The sequence below is a fragment of the Myotis myotis genome, unplaced genomic scaffold, assembly GCF_014108235.1.
Source record: "Myotis myotis isolate mMyoMyo1 unplaced genomic scaffold, mMyoMyo1.p scaffold_m19_p_6, whole genome shotgun sequence".
NCBI lineage: Eukaryota > Metazoa > Chordata > Mammalia > Chiroptera > Vespertilionidae > Myotis > Myotis myotis.
The window spans coordinates 53,925,642-53,941,448 of NW_023416368.1; the positions used below are offsets into that span (position 1 = coordinate 53,925,642).

At 34.6% G+C, this 15,807-nt stretch overlaps 1 protein-coding gene across 2 annotated transcripts in view; it reads left to right on the forward strand.

Moving 5' to 3' along the window:
• TMEM184C (transmembrane protein 184C) overlaps nucleotides 1–15,059 on the forward strand; it is an 18,740-nt gene extending 3,681 nt beyond the window's left edge. For both annotated transcript variants that reach the window (XM_036312920.1, XM_036312921.1), the window contains 9 exons: nucleotides 1,958–2,088; nucleotides 2,196–2,232; nucleotides 3,302–3,507; nucleotides 6,283–6,357; nucleotides 7,901–7,994; nucleotides 10,293–10,405; nucleotides 13,311–13,410; nucleotides 13,914–14,085; nucleotides 14,311–15,059. In XM_036312920.1, coding sequence (XP_036168813.1) covers nucleotides 1,958–2,088; nucleotides 2,196–2,232; nucleotides 3,302–3,507; nucleotides 6,283–6,357; nucleotides 7,901–7,994; nucleotides 10,293–10,405; nucleotides 13,311–13,410; nucleotides 13,914–14,085; nucleotides 14,311–14,585 — 1,203 coding nt within the window. In that variant the 3' untranslated portion in view covers nucleotides 14,586–15,059. The remainder of the gene's footprint in view (nucleotides 1–1,957; nucleotides 2,089–2,195; nucleotides 2,233–3,301; nucleotides 3,508–6,282; nucleotides 6,358–7,900; nucleotides 7,995–10,292; nucleotides 10,406–13,310; nucleotides 13,411–13,913; nucleotides 14,086–14,310) is intronic.
• Nucleotides 15,060–15,807: the final 748 nt, after the last annotated feature.

Here is a 15,807-nt window from a genome sequence, read left to right on the forward strand (position 1 = left end):
TTATCTCCCCCTTGTTTTGTGAGCCAGGAAACCCTACTCATGGCTGAGAAATGTAATATGTTAATGGTATCCTTATGTCAGTGTGTCTCAAGTGTGCATAATTCAGAGATAAATGTAAATTAAATTAAAATCAATGTAATAATTATATTAACTGCTACAGATACCTAGAGGTGACTTATTTTATTATGTTGCTTAAATATGCATCAAAGAATTTAAATTTCTTATACATATGGCTTTTCATATAGTTCAAAAATCAAAACAGCTGTAAAACCAGTAATTCAAATTAATGGCATTAATGTGTACAGATGAAACTCAACTACCACTGACAATGTAAAAATGGTACTAACTCCATAATGCAAGATATTTTAAATTTGGCATCACGATACTGAAATGACTCAGTTATCTAGTCACTTCTTTTCTGATCGTTTGAAAAAGAACTTTTTCCCTTTCAGCACACTTTGCCTTTATTAGTCACAGACACATCATTTTTCTCTTAAGTCTACTATCAAGTTCTACTTTTTGGCACTAAGGCAATCATAAAGACAACTGTGGGCATTAAAATTACGTGGCAATACTGTTCCTAGTGATCACCTTATAGTAGACTTTTTTATTTTTATTATTACTTTAGGTCATCACTAAAATGAATACTCACTTTTAAATGACATTTAGTCAAGCAGAAATCCCTGGAATATGATTGCTCAGACATTCCTTTCAGAACTTTCACTCCACACGTTTGCCTTTCACTGACTGCTTTGAGTAATCTCCAGCATTCGGCAAGGCTTTCATATTTGCTTTTTAAGTTCTCCATACAGTTTAATGTAGGAATTTATTGTTATAAAAATATATTTGTCAGTATTCTTTTGTTTTCTGCTTCTTTAATCTTTGACCACCTTTTACTGTCAAAACTGTAAAACTAGAAGTTGTGGACTTCAGTTCTATTTTAATTAACTGCTCAAATCCCTCAAGTACCAAAAATAAATGCCTACCTTTTTTCCTTTAAAAAGTTAGCATTTGCCTTTTTTTTATTAAAAGAATTCACACTCTTTAAGGCAAGAGTCCAAGTTAGTATAAAATTTATTCTCAAGGGCACCTCAGATATAACAGAGGTTCAAATAAATTTGTTTTTTATCAAAAAGTATGTGCCTTATTGCAACTCTACTTAGGATGAGATAATTCAAAGTATATTTTTAGAAATTAAGCTTTTACAGGATAGAATATTGATTAGATATTGACCTAAAAGAGAAATTAGAGCTTTTATTTTTTTATTTTTTTCCCTTTATTGATTAAGATATTATCCCCCCGTTGTCCCCCATCCCCCACTCATGCCCTCATCCCCTGGTGTCTATCCATTGGTTATGCTTATATGCATGCATACAAGTTTAGAGCTTTTTTAAGTGTAATATCCTGAGTTGATATTGTTATGCATAAAAGGGATAGCATATATTAACACAGTTTACTTGAACAGTAGTTGTTGCATTATTTATTAAATAGGAGGGTTAAAAGACTTAATGCATGTTAAAGTATCTGATATAGTCAGCATTTAGTAAATGTTCTACTAACATGTTGTGTAACAGAATTTGCAGAAAATGTAGGTAGATTTGAGTTGTGTAGAATATTTGAAAATTCTGTATATCTCCAAACACAATAATCAACTCTAAAGGCCAAGTCAGCTGAGGGAAAATGACATGATGTTAACATTGTTAATGTTCACAACACTATTACAAAAAGCCCCATGAGGAAAAATGCTCAATCCCATGAGGAAAACTCTGCTCCCTCCCTCTACAAAAGTAAGAATAGGCTGCTTATTAAAGAATAAATAAAAAATGGCTACTAGTCATTTGGAAAATATTAAGCCCCATTAATAATCAAATAAATGGAAATTTAAAAAATAAAAATATTTAGCTCTTTACTTTTAATATCAGAGAATTTATACCAGCGTGTTCTTCTGCTTCTTAAGGTTGGAATACACACCAAGGCTTGGTTTATTGCTGGAATATTTTTGTTGTTGACTATACCTATATCACTATGGGGGATATTGCAACATTTAGTGCATTATACACAACCTGAACTACAGAAACCAATAATAAGGTAAATCTTAACGTATTTTGAATCTACTGTATTAGTGTTGTGTTGACTGACTGACTTCATAAATATAATGTAAAATGTTTTTAATTTATGTTTTGCTCTCCAAATAGGATTCTTTGGATGGTACCCATATACAGTTTAGATAGTGTAAGTATGTTTCATTTTATCTCATTAACTAAGGACTTTTTGGAAGATACTAACTATACTTGCAGAATGCTTAAAGTAATGAAAGTATTTGACACTAAGGATCAAATTAAGAAGAAAAGTGAAAAGGTTCACTTGTTTTCAGTGTTGATAAAGAAGGTAAAGTATGACAGTAGAGAAGGCAGACATTTAACATTTTTTAAAATCTATAGCTGTTAGCGATCTCCCCTGAGCATGCCCTCGCCTTTCCCCTTCCCCTCTTCTTCCTCCTGCGCCCATTTCTTCTACCACTCACTCCTACCTCTATGATGAGTTTCTAAATAAACGTTCTCTTATTTTAAAAAAAGAACAAAGAAAAAAAAACTATAGCTGTTTTCTTTGCTTGATCTTTTAAAATTTCAGATTAATCACTCTTAGCCCTAAAAGAATACAATGTTTAAATTGATATCATCATCCTTTTTACTTACTAAATCTTTCATTTCAACAACAACAAAAAAACCTTCCCAATGGATCTTACCACACTTGTTACAGGTGACTGCTTTAATTTGATTCAATATAAAGGAAATGTTTTTCACAGCATTTTCTATGATTATGTCAAGAAAGATTTCAGATTTTATTTAAAAACCCAAGTCGCCGAAACCGGTTTGGCTCAGTGGATAGAGCGTCAGCCTGCAGACTGAAAGGTCCCAGGTTCGATTCCGGTCAAGGGCATGTACCTGGGTTGCAGGCACATCCCCAGTAGGAGATGTGCAGGAGGCAGCTGATCGATGTTTCTCTCTCATCGATGTTTCTGACTCTCTATCCTCTCCCTTCCTCTCTGTAAAAGTTCAATAAAATATCTTAAAAAAAAAAAAAAAAAAAAAAAACAAGTGAATGTAATTTAGCTTCGTTGTATTCATTATTTACCCCCAAACATGGACATTTCATTTACCAATATCCAAAATGTTTACTGCTTTTAGAAATTCACCTCACAGATTGTCTGGTATGTGGCAAGTTCAAAATACCATGAATTGGAGTGGTGATTCATTTTATCTTAGCTGCGACTATTTTTAACATCTGTGCTTTTTTATAGTGGGTAGCTTTGAAATATCCCAGCATTGCAATATATGTGGATACCTGCAGAGAATGTTACGAAGCTTATGTCATTTACAACTTTATGGGATTCCTTACCAATTATCTAACTAACCGGTATCCGAATCTGGTATTAATCCTGGAAGCCAAAGATCAACAGAAACATTTCCCTCCTTTATGTTGCTGTCCACCATGGACTATGGGAGAGTAAGTATGCTTCGTTTTATTTCTTTTATGTTTTGGTTTTATTTAAGCTGCCAGTTCTCTGCAAAGCTGTGTTAAGTACTATGAGCAGGACAAAAAAAGCTGAGTCCCTAACCTTGAGTAGTTCATAGTCAAGTTTGAAGACTAAAACAACACATTTTTATAATCCACACATAAGTTCGTTTCTTTTACATTATTCATTCTAAATAGAAAACTTAAAATATTGTGGGTGTAAACCTTAAAAATCATTTCATTAACACCCTTTTACAAGTGGAAACCAGGGCCTGCAGAAATTAATTTACTCAAGATGATATAGCTAGTTAATGACAAAATCATATGCTTTTTCTATATCTAGTGAAATGATCATGGTTTTTCACCTTTAACCTATTAATGTAGTGAATTAGATTAAGTTAAAACCTTGCTTTCAAGGACAAATTTAAAGTGGTTATGATGAATCATCTGTTTTTCTACAAGATTTGGTTTGCTAATATTTTGTTTAGAATGTTTACGTAATTACAATTGGACTACTAGTTTCCTTTCTTATACCTTCCCTGTTTGGTTTTGATATCCAGGTTATACTGCCTGAATAGGAATTACTGCCTTTTATTTGTCTATTATAAGAAGAGATTGTGAACTATACCTTGAAAGATTAAGCCTGGACTTTTCATTGTGGGAAGACAGACTTCCTGTTGTTTCTGGAATCGTGTGTGTGTGTGTGTGTGTGTGTGTGTGTGTGTGTGTGTGTGTAGTTATACTTTTTAGGAATTGGGCAGAATAAAGTTTTAAAATATATGGGCTACATTAGTTTATAACTTCATCTCTCTTGAATCTATTATGATGACTCCTTTTCCATTTCTAATGTTATTAGTATCTTTATCTTTTTCTTGAAAAATCTTGCCAGAAGTTTCCCTAGTTGTCTCAAGGACTGATTTTTTGTTTTGAGTCTCTCTAGAATGTATTTGTTTTCTATTCCATTATTTCTGCTCTGTTTTTTCCTTTTTCATTTCTTTTGGTTTACTTTGTTCTTTTCCTAACATATTAGAGCCTTAGCTTTTTAATTTACAGCTTTTCTTCCTTTAACATGCATTTAAAACTATACATTTTACTTTAAGTTCTACATTCACTCCTTGCATCTCAGTTCATCTGTCTAGAATCACTTCCTTAAAAGTGTTTTAAGAATTCCTTTAGTTTTATACTTATCCAAAGTATCTTTATTTTGACCTCATTCTTGAAAGATAGTTTTGCTGGATGTAATTCTTGAAAGATAATTTTGCTGGATGTAGTTCTTACGTTGACAGGAATTTTCTCCGAGCATTTTGAAGAGTTTATTCCACCTAATTCTGGCTTCGGTTTTTACTGTTAACCCTCTACTGTCAATCTAATTGTCTCTCCATTATAGGTGACCTGTCTCCCAAATGCATTTAAGACCTTATCTGTCTTTGATGTTTTGCACTTATGAAGTATCTAGGTTTTTTTGGTTTTGTTTCAGTCCTGCTTAATTTACAATGTGCCTCAATCATGTAGATTCATGTTTTTCATCAGTTCTGAAAAGTTTTCAGCCATAATCTCTTCTGATTTTGCCTTTCCTCTACTCTGTCTTTTGTAACTCTGATTATATGTTACAATTGATTCTGTTTCGTTCTTTGTAATTGTCATTTACATTGTCTCTGTCTCAGCAGTTCTTTCAGATAAATCTCCTAGTTCTTTAATTCTCCACAGCTTTCAATGGTATCTAATTGGCTATTTAATCCATCTATGTAGTCCCCCTTAATGGTCTCAGGTTTGGTGTGCAATCAGCTTATAGAACACTGTAGGTTTAACCAGCTCCAACTTAAGCTTTGTAAAGCTTACGGGACAGGAAGCACACCACGTGCAGCCAAAGGATACTCATCAAGAGATCTTGCAACAGCCCAAGTTCAATTCCTAGACACACCACCACAGGGAGCACGCTTACTTGTACGTTGGAGTGAACCACCTCAGCACACAGAACCCCAATAGTTATTCAGACCTAGTAACACAGCGTCTGAAGGTCTGCATACCAGACTCACAATATTCTCATCCTAGATGTAATTCTTAAGTTAGGGGATTCGTAATACATGACAGTGATGACCAGTTTTCCTGATAGGAATGCTAAATAAGCATTTGTTCTCAGATCCGCTTGGTCTTTTAAGACTTACACAAGGCTCTCAGGTGAAAGCCTTTTTTTTGGTAGTTGTGTTTTGGGACTTTTTTGTTTTTGTTTGTTACTGCTTGTGATATTTCCTCTATATTGAGCCCAGCAGTAGAATAAAAACTGTTGTTTATATAGGATTTTTATTTTGTCCTTTCAGAGTATCTAGTCAGTGATAGTCTCTGGAATGCCACTTAACTACCAACCTTGAAAGGAAACTGAATCTTAAAATGTAAATGATACATTTACATTTCACATATGCATGCACACACGCACTTCATTTGTTAGTCAGTTTTCCTTCCAGAAACACACAGGGACCCACTTTTTTTCTTTTGATCTGTGCAGCACTATTCACTAATTTGACACTATACACAGGAAGGGGGTCCTGCAGAAGATGTAGTTGTCAAATAATTTTTAAAATAGTATTTAAATAATTTGTTTGCTGCCACCCACATTCTTCCCCAGTCGCCATTTAGAATGACTAAGTTAAAAGAATTAAATATAAATATGGCATCGTTTGTCAAAGTGACTTTAATTTGGGAACTTTGCAGAAAATCTGGTACTATTTAAATGAGTAGTTGAAAATGCTAAGTTCTTTTTTTTGGCAGAGTATTGCTGTTTAGGTGCAAACTGGGTGTATTGCAGTATACAGTTGTCAGACCATTCACCACCATCATTGCTTTGTAAGTACATAGAGCTTCTATTATCGTTTATTTTTTTCCAAGTCTTCATGCTCTTATGTGGAACAACTGAGTAGAAAAACATCTAAAGAACATTAATTTACTTGTTTATAACACAGGTGTAGTCTTATTTAAAAAACACAATATATAGAAACCCGACTATATGAAATAAGGTGACCATTTATAGGCAAAGATTTGCCACAGAATTCTTCTAACTAACATTCTCTCTAGAGCTTTCCAGAAATCATTTAAAAACTACTTTCTTTTTTAAATACTAGTTCACATAGCTTTACAGAAACCTCTATTACATGAAGTTAAAGTATGCTACTTTAGATTCATTGCATGCTTTTATTTTCTCAGTAGTTAAGTTAGAATATGAACACTATATTCCAAGGTAGAAATCATATTTTTAAATAATTCTGTCGAGGCTTAGCACTTGAGGTAAAATTAAGCTACCTAGTAACAGTTATTCCCTAAAAATTTAAAAACATCAAATAATTTAAAGCAGGTAGATTACATATTTTATCTGCTAATCATAACTAACATTCTGCATGGTTACAGAGGAAGAAAGGGAAGACAAGGGAGAGAAATGTTCAATTATTTATTCTGCCTTTGAGCTAGCAATTTTTAGTGATATTTACCTTAGAGTTAAGACCAGCCGTGGGCAAACTACGGCCCACGGGCCGGATCTGGCCCGTTTGAAATGAATAAAACTAAAAAAAAAAAAAAAAAAAAAAGACCGTACCCTTTTATGTAATGATGTTTACTTTGAATTTATATTAGTTCACACAAACACTCCATCCATGCTTTTGTTCCGGCCCTCCAGTCCAGTTTAAGAACCCACTGTGGCCCTCGAGTCAAAGTTTGCCCACCCCTGGTTAAGACTGATTCACTTATTTATGAAGGCATGCTTTATTTTCTGCAGTTTAGAAACTAGGTAATCATATAAGTTAATACTTAGATGTGGGTCTTCATAAAATTTACCTCCAAGCCCTGGCCTGTGTGGCTCGGTTGCTTGGACATCATCTCGTGCACCAGAAAGGTTGCTGGTTCGATTCCCGAACAGGGCAGATGCCCGGGTTGTGGGCTCAGTCACCAGTAGGGCATGCAGGAGACAGCTCATCCACGTTACACTCTCATATTGATGTTTCTCTCTTTTCCCTTCTTCTCTAAAAATCAATGAACTATTCTTTAAAAAAAAATTTACCTCCAAGACAATTTGGGTGAAAACAGTAGTTGTACTTATAGACCTGCATTTTATAACAATCAAGCTTTTGAAAATAAGGCAGCATAATTTTTTTGAATCTATATATAATAACCTTTCCAGTTCAATGTTTGTGTCTTACTGTGGATTTACTTCAAATTGGAGGTACAATCATGTAACATTTCTAGAAAAAATGTTTTTATTTTTGAACCACCTCTATGACCAAAATCAAGTAATTATCTATCGGGTCTTTTAAATAAACTGACTTCTAAATTTAAGTATTGCTGTCCATGCTGTATTTATTATTTAATCATAAAGTTATCTCATTTTTATCATATTTAGAATCTGTGAGCTGCTTGGTGTATATGATGAAGGCAACTTTAGTTTTTCAAATGCTTGGACTTACTTGGTTATAATAAACAATATGTCACAATTGGTAAGTAAGTACGCATTCTAACTGTACTAAATTAGTATTTATAACTCTAGATTCTTAGGGAAAGTTTCTTTGGGAATAAAGCTTAATTATTACTTTTTTATCTTGAAGTTAGATTTATAGGAAGAATTTCAAGAAGCTGTAATTTATATCTTTATACATATATAAAGGTATTATATCTTTGCTAATTATTTGGTGACATATATTGACCTGCTTATTGTGTTTGTTCATTGGTTCTGGGTACTTATTGCACAATTTATGGATATATCGTAAATAAAAGCACAGTGCCCTCCCTTAAAAAAAATATCTAGGCATATTCAGTAAGATTCTCTCATATATTTGGGATTAAAGGCAAATTGAGAATGCCAAGTTTAAAAAAATTATGTTCTAGATACTGAAATGCTCAAATATTAACTATCTGATTATTTCAACTTAATGTACACTTTATTTAAAATCTTTTAATACTTTCAGCAAAATAGTAATTTAGAATGTGTGGCATGCATTTGTGGTTTTAGAGGTTTAGAATAAAAATGCCCAGGCCGCCCTAACCGGTTTGGCTCAATGGATAGAGCATCCGCCTGTGGACTCAAGGGTCCCGGGTTCAATTCCAGTCAAGGGCATGTACCTTGGTTGCGGGCACATCCCCAGTGGGGAGTGTGCAGGAGGCGGCTGATCGATGTTTCTAACTCTCTATCCCTCTCCCTTTCTCTCTGTAAAAAATCAATAAAATATATATTTTTTTAAAAATGCCCAGGCCTTGGCTCTGTAGCTCAGTTGGTTAGAGCATCATCCCAATACACCTAGGTTGCAGGTTCAGTCCCCACTCAGGGCACATACAAGCATCAACTGATGGGTACATGGATAGATTTGAAACAAGTCAATGTTTCTCTCTCTAAAAATAAATAAAAATTAAAAAAAAAATTTAACCAAATGCCTGTGTATTTAAAGTTTTTTCACATGTTTATATTCTTTGGGACCAGTAATTCCATTTCTGGGAATGCATCCTCAAGTAATGGTCAGAAGTACTTATGCTTTGATTGTCATTGTATATAGAGGCCCGGTGCACAAAATTTGTGCGGCAGGGGAGGGGGGGAGGGGGCGGCAGCAGGAGGGGAGGTGTCCGTCAGCCTGGCCTGCGCCCTCTCGCAATCTGGGACCCTGCCCTTGTTTGTAATAGTGAAAGGCTAAAAACAATACTAAACCCAGTGGTAGGGACTCGTGAAATGTACTATGGTCCTTCCACTGGCCAAAATATTTGGCAGTTATTAAAAATAATTTTTTTATTTTTTTATTTTTTTTTAAATATATTTTATTGATTTTTTACAGAGAGGAAGGGAGAGAGATAGAGAGTTAGAAACATCGATGAGAGAGAAACATCGATCAGCTGCCTCCTGCACATCTCCTACTGGGGATGTGCCCGCAACCCAGGTACATGCCCTTGACCGGAATCGAACCTGGGACCTTTCAGTCCGCAGGCCGACGCTCTATCCACTGAGCCAAACTGGTTTCGGCTGGCAGTTATTAAAAATAATTTTTATGAAACCTATGGAAAGTAAGGTTAAGGGGGGGAGAATAATCAGGCAACAAAATTTTGTTTTTAGTTGATGATGCCTGTTAAAAACCATTTTAGTTGGATGATGGGTCTATGAGCAATTTAATATGTTACTGTTTTGATATTCTAAATATCTTAAGTGAACATTTTAATGGAAAAAGTAAACTTTTAGAAAAATGTTTACTGCTATGCAACACTACATTAGGTAATTACAACTAATTTTTTAAAATAGTTAAGTCTTGAGCATTTATTATATAAAAGTAAGTAAAACTGGGTTAACATTCTGCCCTTGAGAAAAATTGTTTCCCTGATTCCTTACTTTCAGATATCATGTTTACAGTTTTATTGAAAAGAACTTTTTTTAATGTGACTTATAATGAATGGCTCAACCCTTAAAAAGTAATGATAATTTGTGTACAAAAGCCATTACTAAGCAGATAATGTTTTAATTTCTTCTATGCATGGCCGTCATTTGTTCATTGTTTCTGGGCCCCAATAAGTGAACACTTAAAACCATTTTCAGGGGAAATGTTATACATCTCTTCTGAGAAATTTCCTATCACATATATTCATCCACAGTAAACTATAAAAGCTTGTTGTTAATCTAAAAATACCATAATAAAGCCTAGAAAAATTTGCCTGAAACATTACTCTGTACCAGGTCTTAGCTTTATAACTTTAATATTTCTAACACCCTATTTAGTTATTCTTAATGAAGAAGTTTAATTGTTAATCTTGATTGTTTCCAGTTTGCCATGTACTGTCTGCTGCTATTTTATAAAGTACTGAAGGAAGAACTGAGTCCAATCCAGCCTGTTGGCAAGTTCCTTTGTGTAAAGCTGGTGGTTTTTGTTTCTTTTTGGTAAGTGTTACTTTATCTTCAGTGTTCTCATTTCCTAAGGACAATAAAACTGTTGACTAGGGAGGATTTTTTAAGTAGTTTTAATATAGAAGATGAATTAAAATGTCACTAATTACCTTTTAAAAAGTTCATCCTTTTATCCCTTCTTGGTTTTTCGTAAGGAAATAACCAGATGGCCACTGTAACATTTATAAGAAGAAAATAATTTGAGCCCGGCCAGTGTGGGTTCAGTGGTTGAGCATCAACCCAGGAACCAAGAAGTCACTGGTTCGATTACCAGCCAGGGCACATGCCGGGTTGCAGGCTCCATCCCCAGTAGGGGTGGAGGGGGTGTGCAGGAAGCAGCTGATCCATGTGTCTCTCTCATTGATGTTATCGATGTTTCTATCTCTCTATCCCACTCCCTTCCTCTCTCCAAAAATTAATAAAAAACATTTTAAAAATTAAAAAAAAAATACTTTGAAACAACCTAAATGTCTCAACCCTAGAAGAATCACTAAAGAAATCATTAAAATAAACATGGTGTGTGCCAGAACCGGTGTGGCTCTGTGGATAGAGCGTTGGCCTGCAGACTCAAGGGTCCTGGGTTCAATTCCGGTCTAGGGCATAGGGTTCAATTCCGGTCTAGGGCATATACCTTGGTTGCGGGCACATCCCCAGTGGGGGGGGCGTGCAGGAGGCAGCTGATCGATGTTTCTCTCTCATCGATGTTTCTGGCTCTCTCTCCCTCTCCCTTCCTCTCTGTAAAAATCAATAAAATATTTAAAAATAAATAAATAAATAAACATGGTGTTTTCACATAAGAGAGTACTTTGCAGTTTGCAGTAAAATAGAATATTTAATAATGTGAGAAAATATTCATTAGTAGGTAAGGACATGAGTGGGGGGTGGGGGCAATAGGAGGATAAGGATACATTAATAAAAAAGAAAAAAAGAAAGTGAAAAAATAAAAATATTTTTAAAGGCAGTCCTGGCCAGTGGGTTCATTGGTTAGAGCAGTGGTTCCCAACATGGGGCACATGCCCCACAGGGGGGGCAATTTGAATTTTAAGGGGGGCAATTTGAGAATGAGTTATTAACAGTGAATTTTTTGCAGTTCTTATGGTTCAAGGGGCCTCAAATACAGTATATAAATATAGTGACATAGTTATGCATTTTAGTTCTCTATTATGTTTTGAAACTTTGTGCTATTTTTTCATATCACTTCATATTATGATTTTTTTTAACCGTTTCTTAGTGATTTCTACCTCAGTACTTCAACTGTCCTTTCGTTCTTTTATTTTTCTCTTGGATGGATGCCATATTCTTTGGAAGATTGTTTAGACCAAGTTAATGGCCTTTTAGGCTTCTTCCACATGAATAGGAGTTCACTTTTTGAATAATAAGAATTACATGTCACAGGGGGGCATCAGGATTTTAGAAATGCTTAGGTGGGGCATGGCCAAAAAAAGGTTGGGAACCACTGGTCTAGAGCATCAGCCAGAGCACCAAAGGGTCACGGGTTGATTCGTCAAGGGCACTTACCTGGTTGCAGGTTTGATACTTAACCCTGGTCAGCGCTCATGTGGAGGTAACCAGTCAATGTGTCTCTCTCACATTGATATTTCTCTGTTTCTCTTCTTCCTCGTCCTCTCTCCCCTTCCCCCCCTCCTTCCCTCCCTTCCACTCTCTAAAAATCAATGGAAAAAATATCCTTGGGTGAGAATTAACAAGAAAAAACAGTTAAAATTATACATGGTCCCATTAGTTATAGGGTGGATGATAAAAGAGCCAGAAACACATCAAATTTAACAACATACAAAATAAAAGTGGAAAAAGAAAAAATTCTTAATCCCACCACCCAGAATTATTGTGTTATTAAAACTCCGTAGAAAGTTCTATACTACAAAAACTTAAAAGAACTTGTTATGTTCAGTATATTGTGGATATAATTCTTTGCCAATAAAGTAAAATATAATTTTGTTTAGGTTTTTGGTTTTGCTCAGTATTCTGTCGTGTGGATGTAACTTTTTAACCAATCTCCTATTGGCATTTAGGTTCCTAATTGTTTCACCATTACAAGCAACATTGAGTGACTATTCTTATCTGTAGAACTATGAAAGTGTGTCTGTCTTCATTATTAGCTGATGAAATTTAGCCTAGGGTCACATCCGGAGATTTGCTTGAAATGCTCAGTATGACTCCCTGTGTTAGAATTAGACCCCTTCTAAGTTTGTCTCTAATTCCAGTACTTCAAACAAGACTGGTTTCAAATGTTTAAAATAATTTGAATAATGAACACATGTATAAATAACATTTAAGTATCCACCCTTTATTTCATTGTATTCTTATTTTTTGTTAATCCTCACGAGGATATTTTTTCCATTGCTTTTTAGAGAGAGTGGAAGGGAGGGAGAGAGAAATATCAATGTGAGAGAGACACATCAACTGCTTGCCTCCCACAGGCACCCCGACGACCGAAGCTGGGGAATGAACCTGTGACCATTTTTGATGTGCAGGCTGATACTCAAACCACTGAGCACACCAGCCAGTGGTTTTATTTCATTTTAAGTGCCTATTGTACAGTGTGTTAGGCATCATCTATGTATAGGAACAACTTAAATCTAACTTAAGTTCACACACTTTCAAAACAAAAAGACATAAGCCAAATAGTGAAGTTCCAAGAATACATAATCCAAATTTATGTGATGAAACTCTACTAGAAGAGTAAATTTGTAAAGCAAGTAAAAGTATATTTAATATAGACAGTGTCTTCAAGATTATGCTATAAAGGCAGGGTGTGGTGGTGGTAGTGATGGTCCACAGGTTGTGCTGGGGTTTAACTTTTTAAAATGGCATATTTTTAAAACAATTGCTCATTTTATGCTTGATATAGATTTGGCATTTACCTTTTCCTAACATATAGGCAAGCTGTAGTTATTGCTTTGTTGGTAAAAGTTGGCGTTATTTCTGAAAAGCACACATGGGAATGGCGAACTGTAGAAGCTGTGGCTACAGGTCTCCAGGTAAGTAGTGCTATCTCTAAATTCAATAGAACTTGACTATTTGTTAAGCATGTTTATATAAAACATTTTATCTTAAACCTGACAATGTGCAGGCTATGGCATTACTGTTATCCTCACTTTACAGGTGAAATGGAGAAACCCTAGAGAAATTAGTCATTAATTCCTGATTTGTAGTAGAGCTAGGAATACAACCTAGATTTTGTTATTCCTAGTCAGTTTATCTTTCTGCACTTCTTCTCTTAGTCCTTGAGCAGTGGGTTGAGCATTCTATGTACTTTGCTAAGAAATACTTGACTAAGTTAATGCAAAATAGATTTAAATTTTTGGCTGTTTGTGGTTGTTGTTTTTTGAGGTAAAAAGTAATTATTTTGGAAAGTGGAAAATGATTATACTTATGAGGAAAACCCCACCTATTGATACTTAAGTACTTTTGAAAAGGAAAGGAAGATAGTATTTTCCCTTTACCTACAAAACTAGACTTAAAGATGATTTTTTTGTTGTAGGACTTTATTATTTGTATTGAGATGTTCCTGGCTGCTATTGCTCATCACTACACTTTCTCATACAAACCATATGTCCAAGAAGCAGAAGAGGGCTCATGCTTTGATTCCTTTCTTGCTATGTGGGATGTTTCAGACATTAGGGATGATATTTCTGAACAAGTAAGGCATGTTGGTAAGTACCAGTCATTGAATTTATCCAAATAGGTAATTTTTGTAAGGGCAGATTAGTAGCTATTTACCGTAAGAGATTAAAAGACTTTGTTTAAAGCAGTACCACAATAAGGCTCTTCAAATAAGGAGGGGGAAGGGGCGCTTATTTTTAGCATATAAGTTTATAAAGGCAAAATACGAATACTTACTTTTTGGCTAATTTGGAAACCTTTATATTACCTTAAAGGAAGGACAGTCATGGGACATCCTAGGAAAAAATTTTTTCCCGAGGATCAAGATCAGAATGAACATACAAGCTTGTTATCATCATCATCACAAGATGCAATTTCTGTTGCCTCTTCTGTGCCACCTTCCCCCGTGGGTCACTATCAAGGGTTTGGACGTACTTTGACTCCCCAGACTACCCCTACTATAGCTGATATATCTGATGAAATATGTAATGATACTACAGAAGAAAGAGAACCTTCAGATAAACCTTCAGATAAGCCCGTGGTCTCCTGAACAGTGTGTGAACACAAACTGCGCTACTGTTACTTCAATACCTGGTATCACATTGCTCAGGATTTTGTGCTTGGGACAAGCCATAAATGATGGGAAAATTTCAACACAAAGATAGGCGGAAGCCAGGTACTACTGGTTTTATATAACTACATTTTGTATGTCACAAATAACCAGTCTAAATATCCTAGACTTAAGACTCTTAAGATTTCTTCACATTAGAGTATTGCATACTCAAATGGTAGAAAATGACTATACTAAAAGTTCTTGATGTTACATGCTTTATCAAGAGGATGGGCATAAAAAAATAATAATAATCAATGCTTCCTACCACTGCTGCATGAAAATAATTCTCTGGAATTAGCAGAAAGTATAATTCAGAAAGTATAGGAATTAGTGGAACGTAATCATAATCATGTGCCATATATTTCTCAACTGGATGTCTTTCAATAAATAATAATTTATCATTTTCTGCAACTTTATGTCTATCATTCTTTAAACAGAAATCATTAATGTTTTAACAAAAAGGTCTTGATTAGAGAGGCATAGCATAAAATAAGCCCAGAAAAAGTAAGGGTAAAAATTATATGCCTACAATGAAAGATACCTAGTTCTTATATTCCTATTAGGATAAATAGCTCAGACCTAATCTTATTAATCTTACAACAACTACTATCTAAAAATCATTTGCAATAACGCTAATAGATTAATGTTATCTGTGACTTTGAGATGAAAAAAATAAACTGGATTGAAGACTGGAAGAATAAGAAACTTGTAGTAGAAAAGGAGTCTACTTTTCCTCAGTGTTATTAAAGGTGTCAGCTAATGTAAACTTATAAACCACAATCAGAAGACATGGAGGTGCTATGAATCTTATTACTTAGGATGGAGTTTCTGGGTCATATTTAACATTTTATACCAAAAATGAAATATAGAAAGTGCCATAGTAGTATGTTGCAAGTAGCAACAGTATTTGTCAAAACCCTGACTTTACATACTTATACACACACATATATTCACATATATACTGGTTCACAGTAATTACATACAAAGCCTTTACTGTGTCCACTATTATAAACTAAACATTTTTATTGAAAGTAAAGCCGGGTAGTATAATATTAGAGGTAATGAGAATAAGCAATGTGGAAAGAAGGTACATCTTATTTTCTTTGAGGCTTAGTTACAAATAGCACATAGTATATACACAGCATGATCATCTTATTAA